The 18,032-nt window shown below is 37.2% G+C and overlaps 1 protein-coding gene and 1 long non-coding RNA gene across 2 annotated transcripts in view; one reads left to right on the forward strand and one right to left on the reverse strand.

Annotated features, from left to right (window-relative positions):
* Positions 1-10,544, forward strand: part of Pdcd1lg2 (programmed cell death 1 ligand 2) — a 68,141-nt gene extending 57,597 nt beyond the window's left edge. Inside the window, exon 6 of the mRNA XM_027943076.2 lies at positions 10,085-10,544. Within this exon, the coding sequence (XP_027798877.1) occupies positions 10,085-10,098 (14 nt within the window). The 3' untranslated portion in view covers positions 10,099-10,544. The remainder of the gene's footprint in view (positions 1-10,084) is intronic.
* LOC139701511 (uncharacterized) overlaps positions 1-18,032 on the reverse strand; it is a 111,622-nt gene that overhangs the window by 46,084 nt on the left and 47,506 nt on the right. The gene's annotated exons all lie outside the window — the stretch shown is intronic.

Below are 18,032 nucleotides of genomic sequence, written 5' to 3' on the forward strand. Positions count from 1 at the left end.
TATATGATGTATTTTCCAGAAATTGCCACAGCTAATATTGTGATATTTTTTAGGCCTTGCTAGCTGTAGACTCTCAATCTCCCATACCCATTCTCTGCCAACTCAGCTCAACTTGACCATTAAATCCTCCATTGTGAGGAAGTGTCCACTTCCAGGCTGCCTGAGAGTCATCCTCTACCCTCATATTCTGACTCAGCATCATCTTGAGAGATGGGTTCTTTGAATTTGTCCTGGGCATGTCCATCGCACATACTTCTGACAGACTTTTATTTAGGTGAATATTCTCCCTTCCCACTAAAGAAAGAAAGGGTTTACTAGTTTTACTTCACAAGTCAGCAACTGAAGCCAGATCTGTCACAGGTTCAGCAACTGAAGCTAGATCTGGTTATTGTGAGAGTGCCCAGCAGGGCTCAGTTGCTCAGTGGTGTTTTCCACTCTGTGGTTCTACCCCTAATTTTCTAGGTAATTCTGGGAAAAATTGCTTCATGTTCTTATTCTTATGGAAATCCACTCTCCTCAATTTCCCCAGATGGACCTTCAAGGCTTTTATTTTCATATTGTAAAGGGAAAAGTCTCAAATAAAACTAGAGATTTCCAAAGAGATAATTCATTCTCATCCTCCTCCATGGTGGGCATGGAGGTTGTTTGTGCTATTTCATCATTTCCTGCATCTCTTGCCTGTGTACATGATAGAACTGAACTTCCCTGCAATTGTAGTTATGTGGTCGTGTTACTTGCTTTGGTAAATTAAATGAAAGCACCTAAGAGCCACCATGTGCTCTGCTGGGTTTTTTTTTTGTTTGTTTGTTTTCCATCTGACTTAGTAACCTGAAATATTTGAGGTAATAATTGCTATATCAGTCTCAGTCTCTTAGAAACTAAAAATTAGAAGAAAAACTTTGATGACCTTCAGTTGACATGGAGCATGAGCAAAAAAATAAAACTTTGTTTATTAAATTGAGATTTTGGAGTTGTTTGTTACTGCAGCATAACCTCATATATCCTGACTGACACAACAGTGGAAAACTAGAACCTTTACTCAATAAACTATATGGTGTCATTTAAAATTTCCTTCCTGAAGAATAATAATGTAGAAAAATTATTTCTATATAACAAAAAGTAGAAAAAGGTAGTATATAAAAATCTACTATATCATTTGTGTTCTATTAAAAGTTTTTACATGTTCACCTTACCACTTTCTCCAAAAAGAAGAAGGAAAACTATGAAAATGTCAAGAATTATTGTCTTTGGGATATAGAATCTTGTATGGTTTTCTACTTTGTGAATTTTCTTCATACTTTAATACGTTTAATACATTTTTAAATGTCCCAACATATTTTATTTAAATACCCAGGGATGCCTCTTAAATAAAGAGAGATCTTCTACTCACCTCTCTATATCTCAGTAGTTAATGCATTGTATAAGACTGTTCCTTAGGTCCCCTATCAATTCTAAAGAAGGCAATGTTATACTTTCTTTTAAAGATACAAAACATGTCTTAGTTGTCTTGCAAAGATTTCTAGCACAGCTACATTAAAAAAGATGAATATACTGCAAGGACATAAGAGATGAGGTGACTTGTATAAAATTATCTCAAAACTTAAGGGGTAGAATTGGATCTGCCACACAGGCCCTCTGAGTCCTCATCTGTGGTACAATGACCTTTGCATTTGTAGAAGTTATTTTTCATCTAACCTCACTTGTGCTGCTCTTAGACTTATGCCTTCTTGCTCTGATGCAGACAAGTAGGCTATCAAGCAGTAATACTTTAGGAGTCAATCCTGATGCCATAAATATGTATCATGGGTCTTTTCAAAAAGAGATTATTCTGGTCATTAAACCATGCTTTGTTAGAGCTTGTAGAGCCTGTAATCTGGCTTTCTTATTTTAGAAATAGTGATATTGGAACTAAGAAATAATAAGTGAATAACATAGTGATGGAAAAATAGATGCTGCAATTCTCAGGATAGTGCTATTCTTTCATTTATTCTTCTGCTCACAAACCTGTACTAAGCATCTACTATTTGTAAGACTCTGTTTCAGATAATTCTTATGGAAATTATAAGAATTAATTAAGCATAATATCAGTCATCCAATATTCTTACAATCAAATATTAGAGATGATACTCAATAGACTATTCTCATTGGTATAATTTGTGCTAAAATTCAAGTAAAAGGAGCCAGCTTTCTATATATCCCTGGCAAAAGGCCCATTCTCTGTTTTTGTTTTGTTCTTCCACCTGGAACTAACTGCAAACTCAGCACTCTACTACCAGTGTTTCCTTTCCTCTTTCCTACTCCAGTGGTTCCCAATTGTTTTCTTTTTCCATTACAAAGTAAATTATGAGCAGAAGTCTTATAGATAATGCAGATTTAAACAGTGATAGAGGATATATAAGGAACTCAAACAACTCAACAATGGGAAGAATCTGACTTTAAAAATGGGCAAATAAACATATGAAAAAATGTTCAACATCACTTACCTCCAGGAAAATGCAAATCAAAACACAATGACATGTCACATCACTACAGTAAAAATGAATGACTCTTAACAAAAAAGACCAAGTATAAATACTGGCGAGGATGTGGAGAAAGGGAAACTCTTGCACCCTGTTGGTGAGAATATCAATTAGTAGAGCCATTATAGAAAATAGTATTCAGGTTCCTCAAAAATCTAGAAATAGAACTACCCTGTGATCTATCAATTACTCTACTGTGTATATAGCTAAAGGAAAGGAAATGAGCATGGTGAAGAGATACCTGCACTGCCATGTTCACTGTAGCACTATTCACAATAGCTAAGGTATGAAATCCATTAATTTTCCATTGATGGATGACTGGATAAAGAAAATGTGCTGTAATAAGCAATGAAATCTTATACAGCCATAATGAATGCATCTTGTCATTTGTAGGGACATGGCTAGAACTGGAAGACATTATATTACATAAAATAAGTCAGGCACAGAAAGTCAAATAGTGCATATTCTCACATGTGGAAGCTAAAATAGTTCATCACATAGAAGTAGAGAGTAGAATAGTGGTTATTAGAGACTAATAATTATACAGGGAGATGGAAAGAGAATGGTTAATGGTTGCATAGGAGAAATCATTTGTTCTATAGCACAGTTATATAACTATGGTTGACAACAGTATTATATGTTTTGAAATAGCTAGTAGAGAGGAGTTGAATATTCCCAAAGCAAAGAGATGATAATGCCGCAGTCTGGCTGGGCACAATCAGGAGCCACTTGTCAAAAGAAACTAACTTTATTTTTAGAACCACACACGCCAAACAAAACAGCCTCTCAGGAAAAACCCTCAGAGCCTCAACTGCCACCACCGGCTTTCCACAAGCCTCTCTCTCCCACACAAGCTTCTCTCCACCTCCCACAATCCTCCTGCTCTTGAGGCCGATTGGCTGGGTCATGTGGGCGGAGCCAAAAAAGTCCCCCAATGAGCAGCTCCGTGGTCTGAAAGGGCAGGGAAACAGCCCAATGAGCATCACCGCAGAGGAGCCAATCAGCTAGATGTTGCTGGGGCCGCTGTGAGCCAATCATCAGCTGGCAGCTGGAAGTTTGCTGGCAGCTGGAAGTTTGCTGGGGCCCCTTCAGCTGTGGCTCTCAACATCTCCCCCTCTCTGTTTAAACAACAAGCATGTGGCTTAGGGACCGTGCCTGCCTTAGGTTGTCCAATAGTACATATGGTCCTTAGGTTGGTACCATTGCAATTGGATCTTACCCATCACTGACTACCGGTCCAGTATACAGCCACACCTGTGGAGAGGTCTTTGTACCAGCGGGGGTGATGAGGTTCTTTGCCTCACCTCTGTTGGCCCCCAAATTTTAGCTGGACGATCATGACAAGCAGAAGGGAGGAAGATACACCAAGCCAATTGACGGCTCCTTTTGGAAAAATTGTACCACCAATGACATCATCAGCAAAAATACCCCAACACTACCACAAGTCGCTGCACCAACAGATAGTTCACAATGCATACAGGTGAGCTCACAATGTGTCCAGGCAAGTTCTGCAAGCAGTTCAGTGATGGCTATTGTAGAAGCTGTAGATTGGTTTTATCTTTGACTTCACCAGCACTGGGATGAAGATAGGAATTCTGGCAATAATGGCTAAAGAAAAAATTATGTAACATTACAGAAGGCACTAAAAGAAAACAATTTTCTTAACAATTTACATTGTCTTCACCGGCACTGGGATGAAGATAGGAATTCTGGCAATAATGGCTAAAGAAAAAATTATGTAACATTACAGAAGGCACTAAAAGAAAACAATTTTCTTAACAATTTACATTATCTTTAAGAGAATTATTAAATATAATGAAAAGGAAAGGTGAAAGTAAACAAACAGATCTGTTAACCTTCTTTTTTGTTTACATATTAAAACAATCCTCAACAGTTGTTTACCCAATTTAAATTAAACCATATAAATCACGTGAAAAAAAAATATTTGGATCCATTTTATCATGAGCGCTCATCATATATGATATATGGACATACATACATTCAAACATATAACACAAAACACAAGTGTGCACACTTAATATAATACATACAACACATAACATTATAGTAAAAGCCTTATAACTTTTTACAGGTGAAATCTCCATTGCAATGTTTAAAAACTCTATAGTCAAAAAATAGAACTGATCAGCAAAACATTAACCTAGGTCTGTATGAGCTCAAAAAACAAAATACAACTTCATGATATGGCAAAGGGCAATAATAAAATAGATATTGAAAAAAGCATCCTGGTTCTGTTGCAGATGTAAGAATAGCCAAACTGGAGTTTTGGATATCAGTTGTTATGGATTTGAGCCAAATCATCTTCTTTTTGGTCTGTAGAAATCGCTTTAGTTAATCTTTCTGGAATCCAAATCGGCTGCTGTTCTCCCTGTGGAAACACATAAACAGACCCCCCACTCCAGACAATCACTGGGTCAGGACCTTGGTTAATCTCTCTGGAATCCAAATCGGCTGCTGTTCTCCCTGTGGAAACACACAAACAGACCCCCGACTCCAGACAATTACTGGGTCAGGACCTTTCCATTGTCCTATTAGAATATCCTTCCAAAGTACCTTGGGCTTATGTACATTTTTTGGACACATATGCCTTTACGCAGCACTAAGTCCTGATGAATCCAAATTTTAAAAGTTTAGAGTAAAAAGGGTTATTTTAAGTTTATCTTTGGGGAATATATACCCCTTCCCAATTCCTTCTTTTTGCTTTAATAAGTACATTTTAATAGTTTGATGAGCTCTTTCAACTATGCCTTGTCCCTGTGGATTGTATGGGATTCCTGTTATATGAGTAATGCCAAATGTTGAGCAAAATTGTTTAAAAGAGGTAGAAGAATAACCAGGGGCATTATCTGTTTTTAACTGTTTTGGAACACCCACAGTGGCAAAATTTTGTAAGCAATGAGCTATAACATCTTTAGTTTTTTCTCCGGCATGAAGGGAGCCCATCAAAAATCCAGAAGAAGTATCAACTGTAACATGCAAATATTTTAATTTTCCAAATTCTGGCAAGTGTGTGACGTCCATCTGCCAAATATGGTTAGGTATCAATCCTCTAGGATTGACTCCAAGATTAACTTGTGGTAAAAAGGTCACACAATTTTGACATTGTTTTATTATTTGTCTAGCTTGTTCCTTAGTTATTTTAAAGCACTTTTGTAAAGTATTAGCATTGACATGGAACTTTTTATGAAAATTTATAGCTTCTTCTAGTGTAGAGAAAATATGTATGTCAGGTGTAGTTTTATCTGCTAAATCATTGCCCAAACTAAGGGCTCCAGGCAATCCTGTATGTGCCCTGATATGTCCTATAAAGAATGGATCTTTTCTGTCCCAGATTAGACTTTGTATAGTGGAAAGCAAAGAGAAAACAGTAGAAGAAGGGGAAATCCTACCAGCATCTTCAAGAGATACTATAGCATTAACTACATACTGACTATCAGAAAATAAATTAAATACAGAATCTTTAAACATCACAAAAGCTTGTAAAACTGCATTAAGCTCTACCTTTTGAGCTGATTGTTTGGGTACTAAAAATGTAAAAGTTTGATCAGGGGTAACTACTGCTGCTGTACCATTATTTGACCCATCAGTGAATATATTTGGAGCATTCATGATAGGTGTTTTTCTTGTCATTTTTGGAAAAATTACAGGATGCAATGACCAAAAAGACAATAAAGGATTAGATGGTAAGTGGTTATCAAATGAAACATTAGATTTGCACATGATTATTGCCCAAGTATTTAACTCATTAGCTAACTCATCAATTTGATTCATAGTATATGGAGTAATAATTTTATTGGGAGAAATTCGAAACACTCCCTTTGCTGCTTTTATTCCTTTGAGTATTAATTGACCTACAGCCTCAGGATACCTAGTAAGAATAGTGTTAGGAGAATAAGATAAATGTATCCATAATAATGGACATTCTTGCCAAAATACTCCTGTAGGAATATTTTTTGTTGGTAGTACAATAAATAATAAAGGCAAACTTATATCAATTCTATCCAAATGCATATTTTCCATATATGTTTCAATGATTTTTAATGCCTTTCTTGCTTCAGGCATTAACATTCGGGGTGAATTTGGATCTGATGGACCTTTTAGGATATCAAATAAAGGTCCCAACTCTCCTGTTGGTATACCTAAATAAGGCCTTATCCAATTTATGTCTCCTAATAACTTTTGAAAGTCATTAAGTGATTTGAGTTGATCTACTCGTATTTGAATTTTTGGTGGACAGACCATGGTTGAGGATAATAGAACTCCTAAATAATTAATTGGAAAATTTAATTGTACTTTATCTATTGCTATCTCTAGATTATAATTTTTTAATAAGTTTGTAAGTGTGGCATAACATTCTAGCAATGTGTTTTTATCTTTGTGTGCTAATAATACATCATCCATATAGTGAAATATTTGTAGTTCAGGATTTTGATTTCTAAGTGGCTGGATTACTTTGTTAACATAAATTTGACACATAGTTGGGCTGTTAGCCATCCCTTGAGGGAGTACTTTCCATTCATATCTCTGATCAGGACCTTCATGATTTAATGCAGGGATAGTAAATGCAAAACGTGGACTATCCTCAGGATGAATTGGAATTGAAAAAAAAACAATCTTTAATATCTATAACTAAAACATACCAGGTTTTTGGCAAAGCAGACAACTGAGGAATCCCTGATTGAGCAGGTCCCATAATAACCATCTCATTATTAATGGCTCTTAAATCTTGCAATAATCTCCATTTACCAGATTTCTTTTTGATGACAAAAATGGGAGTATTATGGGGAGATACAGAAGGTTGTATATGTCCTTCTGCTAATTGTTGTTTGACCAGGTCATGGGCTGCTTGTATCTTTTCTTTAGTCAGGGGCCACTGAGGAACCCATACTGGTCTTTCTGATTTCCAAGTAATTTTTATTGTCTCAGTGGCCCTTTCTGAAAATCCAACCCATGTCTGTCTGTTCCTTGATCTATTTGTATTGGTGCTGCTATACCTTGTTCTTGTTTTTCTAATCTTTTTCCTTTCCTAAAACCTTGTCTAGTCATAATAGTGGGTGCATTTTGGTTGATGTTATTTGTTAATGTCAAACCTAATTGATCTAGGACATCTCGTCCCCATAAATTTACGGGAAGATGATCCAATACATATGGCTGTATAGTTCCTTCACATCCTTCAGGATCCTTCCAATCTAATACCATTGCACTTCTTTTTTTTTTTTTTTTTTAATTTTTTATTGTTGGCTGTTCAAAACATTACATAGTTCTTGATATATCATATTTCACAATTTGATTCAAGTGGGTTATGAGCTCCCATTTTTACCCCATATACAGATTGCAGAACCACATCAGTTACACATCCATTGATTTACATATTGCCATACTAGTGTCTGTTGTATTCTGCTGCCTTTCCATTGCACTTCTATGGGGATTAGTTGCCACTCCTAGGCCTCGAAGCGTTTGAGTGGCTTGTTGTAATGGCCAATGTTTTGGCCATTCTTGACGAGAGATGATGCTAAGGTCTGCACCTGTATCCAGTAGCCCATTAAATTCATGTCCTTGAATATTTAGTTTTAGCATGGGGCGAGAATCTAAATTTAAAGAAAGCATAGCCCAATCTACACCTGTGGAGCCTAATCCCTTGGAACCTCTTTCTACAGTACGACTGGAAAATTTATCATGTAGGCTGGGTATTATTAGTAACTGTGCTATTCTATCTCCTGGTGAAATTACTGATATACCCTTTGGAGAACTGGCTATAATTTTTATTTCACCTTCATAATCGGGATCAATTACCCCAGGACTTACCATAAGTCCTTTTAGAGTAGAAGAGCTGCGTCCCAATAATAAGCCTACTGTTCCTTTGGGAAGAGGTCCTTTCACCCCTGTGGGAATGATTTGAACTCCCATCTCTGGAGTTAGTACTGCTCTGGCGGAGGCGCAGATGTCCAACCCTGCGCTCCCTCTGGTTTGTCTGATGAGGGATCTGATGGACAATGTGTCCTGGGCACTACCCTGATGGAGTTGCTGGGTTCCTCCAGTGCTCCGTATATTTGTGGTTTTGGGCCCTGGAGCATTGGGCCCCCCTGTCCATTTTTTGGCAATGGAGCCCGATGCCTTTCTCCACGATATCGTGGATAAACACCTGGTCCTTGTTCGTTTTTTGATAATGGAGTCTGTGACTCAGATAATATGCCACTATTTGAAAATAAAAGGTCCCACCAGCCCCAGTCTTCCCAAATCTTTAGTCACAAGATCACACTTCATTTACCGCACAAGACAATCAAGCTGAAGAATTAAGGAGGTACACTGAAGATAAAAGCAAAAAAGGAATCATCTTACAAGCAGATCATTCCAGTTACTTAAAAAGTTAAGTTTCAGATTAATTTACACAGTAGTGACAAAACTATTTAGTCTCAGTGAAAACGAAGACAGTCATACCATTTAGAAAAGATCAATTCAGAAATACTAATTCAGGCAAGCATGCAGAATTCAGAATATTAAAAAAAAAAAAATGCAAGGCCTGGCTGCACAAATACACTCAGGTGAATTGCAAACTGAAAGGGACCCTTAAGGGATCAGCAGACCAGTCTCTCCTTCTATGAATGAGGAAAGTGAGCAGACATGTACTGGCAAAGCTCATGTGGCGACACCAGGTACACACAACCATATAACTATGGTTGACAACAGTATTGTATGTTTTGAAATAGCTAGTAGAGAGGAGTTGAATATTCCCAAAGCAAAGAGATGATAAATATTGGGATATATTAATGGTAATGGGTATACTAATTACCCTGATCTGATCATTGTCCATTGTATACAGTATTGAAAATCACACTGTACCCCACAAATATGTCATTATTATGAGTCAATTAAAATTTCTAAAAAAATTTTAATTAAAAAAGTGATGAAATTGGAGTAGAATATAAATACCCTACTATATTTTTCTGCAAGGGTCTTGAGCTACCTTGTGCTTCTCAGAACATATTTGGAAAATCATGTAGCCCTCATGTTACCCTTTTATTCCAAAGCCCACCTTATTTAGCCTCATAATCCTCAGAATTCCCCCCCCCCCCACACACACACACACATCAAGAGACTTCAAGTGCCCTTTCCTTTCTGTTTAGACCTAGGGAAGAGGAGCAGAAGTCATTAGCAACCATCTACAATGTCATCATCCTGGGGCATGAACAGGGAGAGCGAGTGAAGAATGGATCTGCAGGAACTAATAAAAATATCTGGTGCAATAAGGAACTGTAAAGGATTTTCAAGAGCAAGCTCCATGAAATGTGCTCCAGTATTACTGAAGTGTCTGGGACTCTTAGAATGGAGGGACAAGCTCCTACAATAGATCTGGGAGGAGACTTGGACTACGGCAGTAATAGAAAGGGTGGGATGAAAGGTTTTGAACCATGCTGGTTCCAGACAGATGTGTGTTTTCTAAAGTAATTTCTTACTTCAGTCTATTATTGAGAGGTGATATATTTTTCTACTCAGGAATGTGTTTTGTTTTGTTTTTTTTCCTAATTGTGGACTCTTCTCCCTAGATCTGAACCTATAGTCTTAGGAGCTGGAATGCTGATACCACATCTTCAAGAGTCTTCCAGAAACTGAACAAGGATCCCTTGGCAAGCAGAGTTTGCCATTTGCACTTTTCAAATATCTTTGGATCACCCAACACTTTAATCAAGAGCCTGCAGCAAGACTGGACAGCACCTAGCCATGGTGTACTTAGAGGAAGGAACTCAATAGCCCAGCCCTTCACTGCTTGGGGCTCTTGTCTCTGCAGCCTGTGGCTCTGAACAAACACTACTGCACTTTAGAAAGTCGCTCCATGGAGGATAGGAAGGGCAGCAGAATACAACATACACTAGTATGGCAGTATGTAAAAAAAGTGGATGTGTAACCGATGTGATTCTACAATCTGTATACGGGGTAAAAATGGGAGTTTATAATCCGCTTGAATCAAATGTATGAAATATGATATGTCAAGAGCTTTGTAATGTTTTGAACAACTAATAATAAAAAAGAAAATAATCTAAGAAAATCTAAATAAATCAAAAGATGTAAATGAAAAAAAGAAAGTTACTCCATGGGAATCTGGCCCTTAGTGAGTGTCCTGAGGCTCCTTCTTGCTACTAGACTGAAAGCAAAGAGAGTCACTTCCCCCTAACTTTCCAAAGCAAGTCAGAAGCAGATGTGGAAATTTCCAGTTATATAAAAAAAAAGATTGCCAGTGGTTATTTTTATCTATTACTTCCTCTGGAGACTGGAAGCTCACAGACAGGGCTTTGTACCAACTCAAGCCATAACTGGCATTCTTTATGGCTTCCGAGAATCTTGATAGTATTTGAAGTTGTTCTAATGATTAGAAAGCATTTAAGTATACATTAAGTACATAAATTATAGAAAAAAGCAATTGAGTCTTTTTTTTATTAAGGTCTAAATCACAAAATATTTTTAGTCCAAATGGTACCATGTAAAATGTTTTTTTAACTATATCTTCCCTTAAGAAAAATTTTCTTTAACCTTAGAAATAAATGGTATAAAGTAAAAATACTTAACAGGCAGAGACTTCAGATGAGTAGTAGTCAAAGCCCCAAACTAAGCCTCTTTTCCTGGTCCTTTGTCTAATTTTAAACTTAACCTCAGTTAAACTCAGTGCCTCAGTTTCCATGCTGTTGAAACAGTGGTGCTCTCTAGTCAAGACGTTTGATGATTAGTAGTATGGAAACCCTGTGGGTTCCCATCATGTTTCTTGAAGGGAAGAGTGACTGGTCTATACAACAGGTTATTTGTCTTATATTTGGTCTTTATGCTGGAGCCACAAAGCTCAGGGCATTAATTGATCCATGAACTGTCCAAATGTGTACATGAACTAGTATAACAGTCTCAGGTTAGTAGGTCTAAAACACAGTCTTTAACTGATACATGGACTGAGCAGAATTTGGGTTAATATGAATGAAGGAAGGTGGAAATGAGTAACAAATTAACCTCCTAGTTTCTTCAATGTCTGTCTATATAAGTCAGAAAATGCCTCTGAAGAACGAAACTTGGATTTTTTTTTTTTTTTGTACCAGGGATTAAACCCAGGGGCTCTTAACCACTGAACAACATCCCCAGCTCTTTTTATTTTCTATTTTGAGGCAGTCTTGCTAATTTGCTCAGGGCCTCCCTAAATCGCTGAGGCTGGCTTTGAACTTGCAATCCCTTCTGCCTCAGCTTCCCAAGCCTCTGGGACTGCCAGGGTGCACCACCAACACACCCAGCTCAATTGTTCATTCTTTAGAGTGTTTTAAATGTTCTACTTTGGGCTTCATAGCTTCCTGAGGCCCCTTTAAAGTTAGTACATTTAATATTCTGTCAGGCCATTTGGCTCCCATTGATTTGAAAGCCTTGGAGACACTCTTGAGCAGCACCTTTTTCAGCAGAGTAGGGTTCCTGGGCTGCTTCCCAGGCTTCCTGTTTGGGGTTAGGAAGCAGCCCAGGGAGCCCACCCTGCTGCACTTTCCAGTGTCACAGAGAAAAGGACAGGCAGACAAGGTTTTCTCCCTGGGAAATAAGCACATCCGTACACCTCCCAGATATGTGCTTGGCATGTTGAATCCTGATTGACAAATCAGGATTAGGTGATTGTCTTTTACTCTAGGAACCCAATTGCATAATGGATTCAAAATACTGCAGTCTTTGGTCTTACACTGGGGCCATTTTCTATACTACAATAGCAAAAGGAGTACTCAATCCAGTATCCTAAAATTCAGGATTGTCATGGGAGAACATAAGGCAGTGTGTGTCCCCATGTAAGAAATGTTCTATACTGTAGTGTGCTATCTTAACATTCAATATTTATCAAGCACTTACTATGTGACCAGTGTTGTTAAGCACTTTACACATACTATTGGAATGAATTCTTTCAAACCCCGCTGGAAAAGGCACTGTTAATGTCTCCACTTTATAGATAAGTTAAAGCTACCTGTTCAGTGGATAGGATAGAGCTGGGACAATGAAACTCTATTTATTATAATCCTTAATGTTCCCTAATTTCCTACCAGACTGGACTCTAAGGTGGGATTTTATAAGTCTCATGCATCCTGTGGTCTCTTCACTGGTCCAGTATTAATTTCACTTTTACTCTCTCTAAGAAGGTATACAAAGCATGGGTTAGAGTGCAGGTTCTAGCATCAGAAATTCAAACCTAAGATTCACTATACATGAGGTATGCTACTTCGGATGTGTCAGTTGTCCTTTCTAAGCAACAATTTCCATATCTAAAAAATGAGCAGCATAAGAAAGGTACTAAAAAGAAGAACAAATCCTACACCCAAAGCAGCAGAAGATAGGAAATAATTAAAATCAGAGCTGAAATCAATGAAATTGAAACAAAAGAAACAATTGAAAAAATTGTTGGTTCTTGGAACAAAAAGTTGTTCTTGGAAAAAAAATAAATAAAATTGACAGACCTTTAGCCATGCTAACCAAGAGAAGGAGACAGAAAACTCAAATCATAAACATACATGATAAAAAAGGAAATATCACAACAGACACTACAGAAATACAGGAGATAATTAGAAATTATTTTGAAAACTTATACTCCAATAAAATAGAAAATATCAAAGGCATCGACAAATTTCTAGAGTCATATGATTTGCCCAAATTGAATCAGGATGATATACACAATTTAAACAGATCAATTTCAAGCAATGAAATAGAAGATGCCATCAGAAGCCTACCAACCAAGAAAAGCCCAGGACCTGATGGATACACAGCTGAGTTCTACAAGACCTTTAAAGAAGAACTAATACCAATGCTCTTCAATTTATTTCAGAAAATAGAAAAAGAGGCAGCACCAAACTCAGTCTATGAGGCCAATATCACCCTGATTCCAAAACCAGGCAAAGACACATAAAAAAATCAGACCAATATCTCTAATAAACATAAATGCAAAAAGATGTCAATAAAATTCTGTCAAATTGAATACAAAAACATATCAAATACATCATGCACCACGACCAAGTGGGATTCATCCCAGGGATGCAAGGTTGGTTCAACATACGGAAATTAATAAATGTAATTCATCACATCAATAGACTTAAAGATAAGAATTATATGATCATCTCAATAGATGCAGAAAAAGCATTTGACAAAATACAGCACCCCTTCATGTTCAAAACACTAGAAAAATTAGGGATAACAGGAACATATCTCAACATCATAGAGGCTATCTATGCTAAGCCCCAGGCCAACACCATTCTAAATGGAGAAACACTGAAGTCATTCCCTCTAAAAACTGGAACAAGACAGGCATGCCCTCTTTCACCACTTCTATTGAACATAGTTCTTGAAACACTGGCCAGAGCAATTAGACCAAAGAAATTAAAGGGATACACATAGGAAAAGAAGAACTCAAATTAGAACTATTTGTTGATGATACAATTCTATATCTAAATGCATCCACAGAAAACTTCTAGATCTAGTAAATGAGTTCAGCAAAGTAGCAGGATATAAAATCAACACCCATAAATCAAAGGCATTTCTGTATATCAGTGACAAATCCTCAGAAAGGGAAATGAGGAAAACTACTCCATTTACAATAGCCTCAATAAAATACTTGGGAATCAACTTAACAATAGAGGTGAAAGACCTATACAATAAAAACTACAGAACCCTAAAAAAAGAAATCAAAGAAGACCTTAGAGGATGGAAAGACCTCCCTTGTTCTTGGATAGGCAGAATTAATATTATCAAAATGACCATACCAAAAGCAATATACAGATTTAATGCAATTCTGATCAAAATCCCACCCAATAGCATTCCTCATAGAAATAGAAAAAGCAGTCATGAAATTCATCTGGAAAAATAAGAGACCCAGAATAGCTAAAGCAATCCTTAGCAGGAAGAGTGAAGCAGGTGGCATCTCTATACCAGACCTTAAACTATACTACAGAGGAATAGTAACAAAAACAACATGGTATTGACACCAAAACAGACTGGTAGACCAATGGTACAGAATAGAGGACACAGAGACTGACTCACAAAATTCCAATTATATTAGATAAAGGTGCCAAAAACATTCACTGGACAAAAGATAACATTTTCAACAAATGGTGCTGGGAAAACTGGAAATCCATACGCAACAAAATGAAAGTAAACCCCTATCTCTCACCATGCACAAAACTTAACTCAAAATGGATCAAGGACATAGGAATTAAACCAGAGACTGTGTCTAATAGAAGAAAAAGTAGGCCCTAATCTTCATCATGTGGGATTAGGCCCCAACTTCCTTAATAAGACACCTATAGTGCAAGAATTAAAACCAAGAATCAATAAATGGGCTGAAATCAAACTAAAAAGTTTTTTCTCAGCAAAAGAACAATCTGTGAGGTGAACAAAGAGCCTACATCCTGGGAGCAAATCTTTATCCTTCACACATCAGATAGAGCAAATCTCTAGGGTATATGAAGAACTCAAAAAGCTAAACACCAAAAAACAAATAACCCAATCAATAAATGGGCGAAGGACCTGAACAGACACTTCTCAGAAGATGATATACAATCAATCAACAAATATATGAAAAAATGTTCATCATCGCTAGCAATTAGAGAAATGCAAATTAAAACTACTCTAAGATTTCATCTCACTCCAGTCAGAATGGCAGCTATTATGAAGACAAACAATAACTGTTGGCAAGGATGTGGGGGAAAAGGTACACTCATACACTGCTGGTGAGACTACAAATTGGTGCAGCCAATATGGAAAGCAGTATGGAATACTGATTCCTTGGAAAATTGGGAATGGAACCACCATTTGACCCAGATATCCATCTCCTCAGTCTATATCCAAAGGACTTAAAAACAGCATGCTACAGGGACACAGCTATATCAATGTTTATAGCAGCACAATTCACAGTAGCTAAATTGTGGAACCAACCTACGTGCCCTTCAGTAGATGAATGGATAAAAAAAATGTGTCATATATACACAATGGAATATTACTCAGCAATAAAAGAGAATAAAACCATGGCATTTGCAAGTAAATGGATGGAGATGTAGGAAATAATGCTAAGTGAAATTAGCCAATCTCAAAAAACCAAATACTGAATATTTTCTCTGATATAAGGAGGCTGATTCACAATGGGATAGGGAGCAGGAGCATGGGAGGAATAGATGAACTCTAGATAAGGCAGAGAGTTGGAAGGGGCAGGGAGGGGGTATGGGGTTAGAAATGATGATGGAATATGATGGCCATCATTATCCAAAGTACATGTATGAAGACACAAATTGGTGTGAATATACTTTGTATACAACCAGATATATGAAATAGTGTGTTCTATATATGTAATATGAATTGTAATGCATTCCACTGTCCTATATAAATTTTAGAAAATTAATTTTAAAAAGATGTAATAGCAAAATATCCATGCCTCACTGTTAGGAGTCTGGGGCTTCTCCTGGGTTCCAGGCTACCAATCTGTGACCAAAAAATCCAGGACTCTGTATTCTACAGTAAATGGGAGAAAAATAAAGATGACAAAGATATTAAGATGGCTACAAAAGAAGAAAGAAAGGAAGGAAGGAAGGAAGGAACGAACTTAGCACCTTTCTTTATCAGGCATTTAGCATGTGTGGTGCATAGTAAATGCCTGATAAATATCAAATATCACTGGTAATCCCCATACTTATCAGCCATGATCCCTTGCCAATAGGTAATGCTCATGACATTATCAAGCTAATTTGTCTGCAGGGAATTTCTTCTAAGTCCTAATCCTAAGGGAACCTATATTCTCCAGGAAATTTCTAGCCTAACTATATAGCATGGGGTTTGTTTCCCAGGCTCTCTGATACATGCCTCAACTTCCAGCAAAGTCAAAATGCTCACTGGACTGTAAGTATGCTTGTACTGTCCTCTCTAGCCTGAATACTTCCTTTCATCAATACTCCCTGGAAAAATCTTGTCCATCATTATCTGTCAGTGAATATTTTCCAGTTTTCTTCAACTATGAGCTCTCTTTCTTTTGGACACAGCAATGCTTTCTTTATCCCTCTCTGAAAAGCATTTTTTTTCTGAGTTTGGGATCAGAGGGATTTGAGCACATGCTTTCTCTTCCCCCTGCACTCTGGAAGGTAAGGGAGAGAGTGGGGTTTTCTCACTCCCACAGTACCCTGTATGTGTTTAGTGCCTCCTGCATGATTGGCTCTGAGACTAGTTACATGTTAAGGAGAGCAACTATACTTAACTTTCTTACTTTTAATGACTTTAATATGATTGGTTAAAAAGTATATAATAGCAATTCTTTAAAAAGGTACATGAGTTCTACATCTTTTTTTAAGTGCTTTTTACAATGGGAGCAAAAATAGTATTAGGGAGAGTTTGAGGAATTGTGAAAGAGCAAGCAACAAAAACCACCTATGATCTCATCATCCAATCACAAGTATTTTCATTTTAGCTGTTTATTTTTGCTTTGTTCATCTATGAATATAAATTTCAATAAAACTGTAACATATAATTTTTTATTCTTTTAAAAATTTTGTCTTCATTAGAACAGATTATGCTAAGTGAAGCTAGCCAATCCCTAAAAAACAAATGCCAAATGTTTTCTTTGATATAAGGAGAGTAAGAACAGAGTTGGGAGGAAGAGCATGAGAAGAAGATTAACATTAAACAGGGGTGAGAGGTGGGAGGGAAAAGGAAAGAGAAGGGAAACTGCATGGAAATGGAAGGAGACCCTCATGATTATACAAAATTACATACAAGAGGAATTGAGGGGAAAGGGGGAAAAAAACAAGGGGGAGAAATGAATTACAGTAGATGGGGTAGAGAGAAAAGATGGGAGGGGAGGGGATGGGGGATAGTAGAGGATAGGAAAGGCAGCAGAATACAACAGACACTAGTATAGCAATATGTAAAACAGTGGATGTGTAACCGATGTGATGCTGCAATCTGTATACGGGGTAAAAATGGGAGTTCATAACCCACTTGAATCAAAGTGTGAAATATGATTTGTCAAGAACTATGTAATGTTTTGAACAACCAACAATAAAAATTTAAAAAAAATAAATAAATAAAAATTTTGTCTTGTACAATAAGTTTATACTTAAGTTGCTGGCTAGTTTTCCTTATTATAATTTTTAATGGCTGCTTAGTATTCTACTGAGCATCTGCGACACAGTTTAACCATCTCACTATTGATGGAAGGTTATGGTTGATGCTGATGTTTTTGCCACTTTAGTTGAAAGTTTTGGGACTGGATATTTTCCATCAGCCCCTGCAGATTCCACTCTCCAGCATTCTCCACCCTGCTCTATGCCCCGTGAGACTGACTTACATGGACTATGGACTATAACAACAGGATCTCTTGCCCTTTGGCTTCTGATTAGGTTCAGCCAATGGAAACACTGATAAGAGATCAGAGGATGAGAGAAAGGGGATGATGGGTATTTATTACCCAGGCTCTTCTTCTACTCCAGGATTATTCCTCTTCTACTCCAGGGTCACTCC

The sequence above is a fragment of the Marmota flaviventris genome, chromosome 13, assembly GCF_047511675.1.
Source record: "Marmota flaviventris isolate mMarFla1 chromosome 13, mMarFla1.hap1, whole genome shotgun sequence".
NCBI classification, from domain to species: Eukaryota; Metazoa; Chordata; class Mammalia; order Rodentia; family Sciuridae; genus Marmota; species Marmota flaviventris.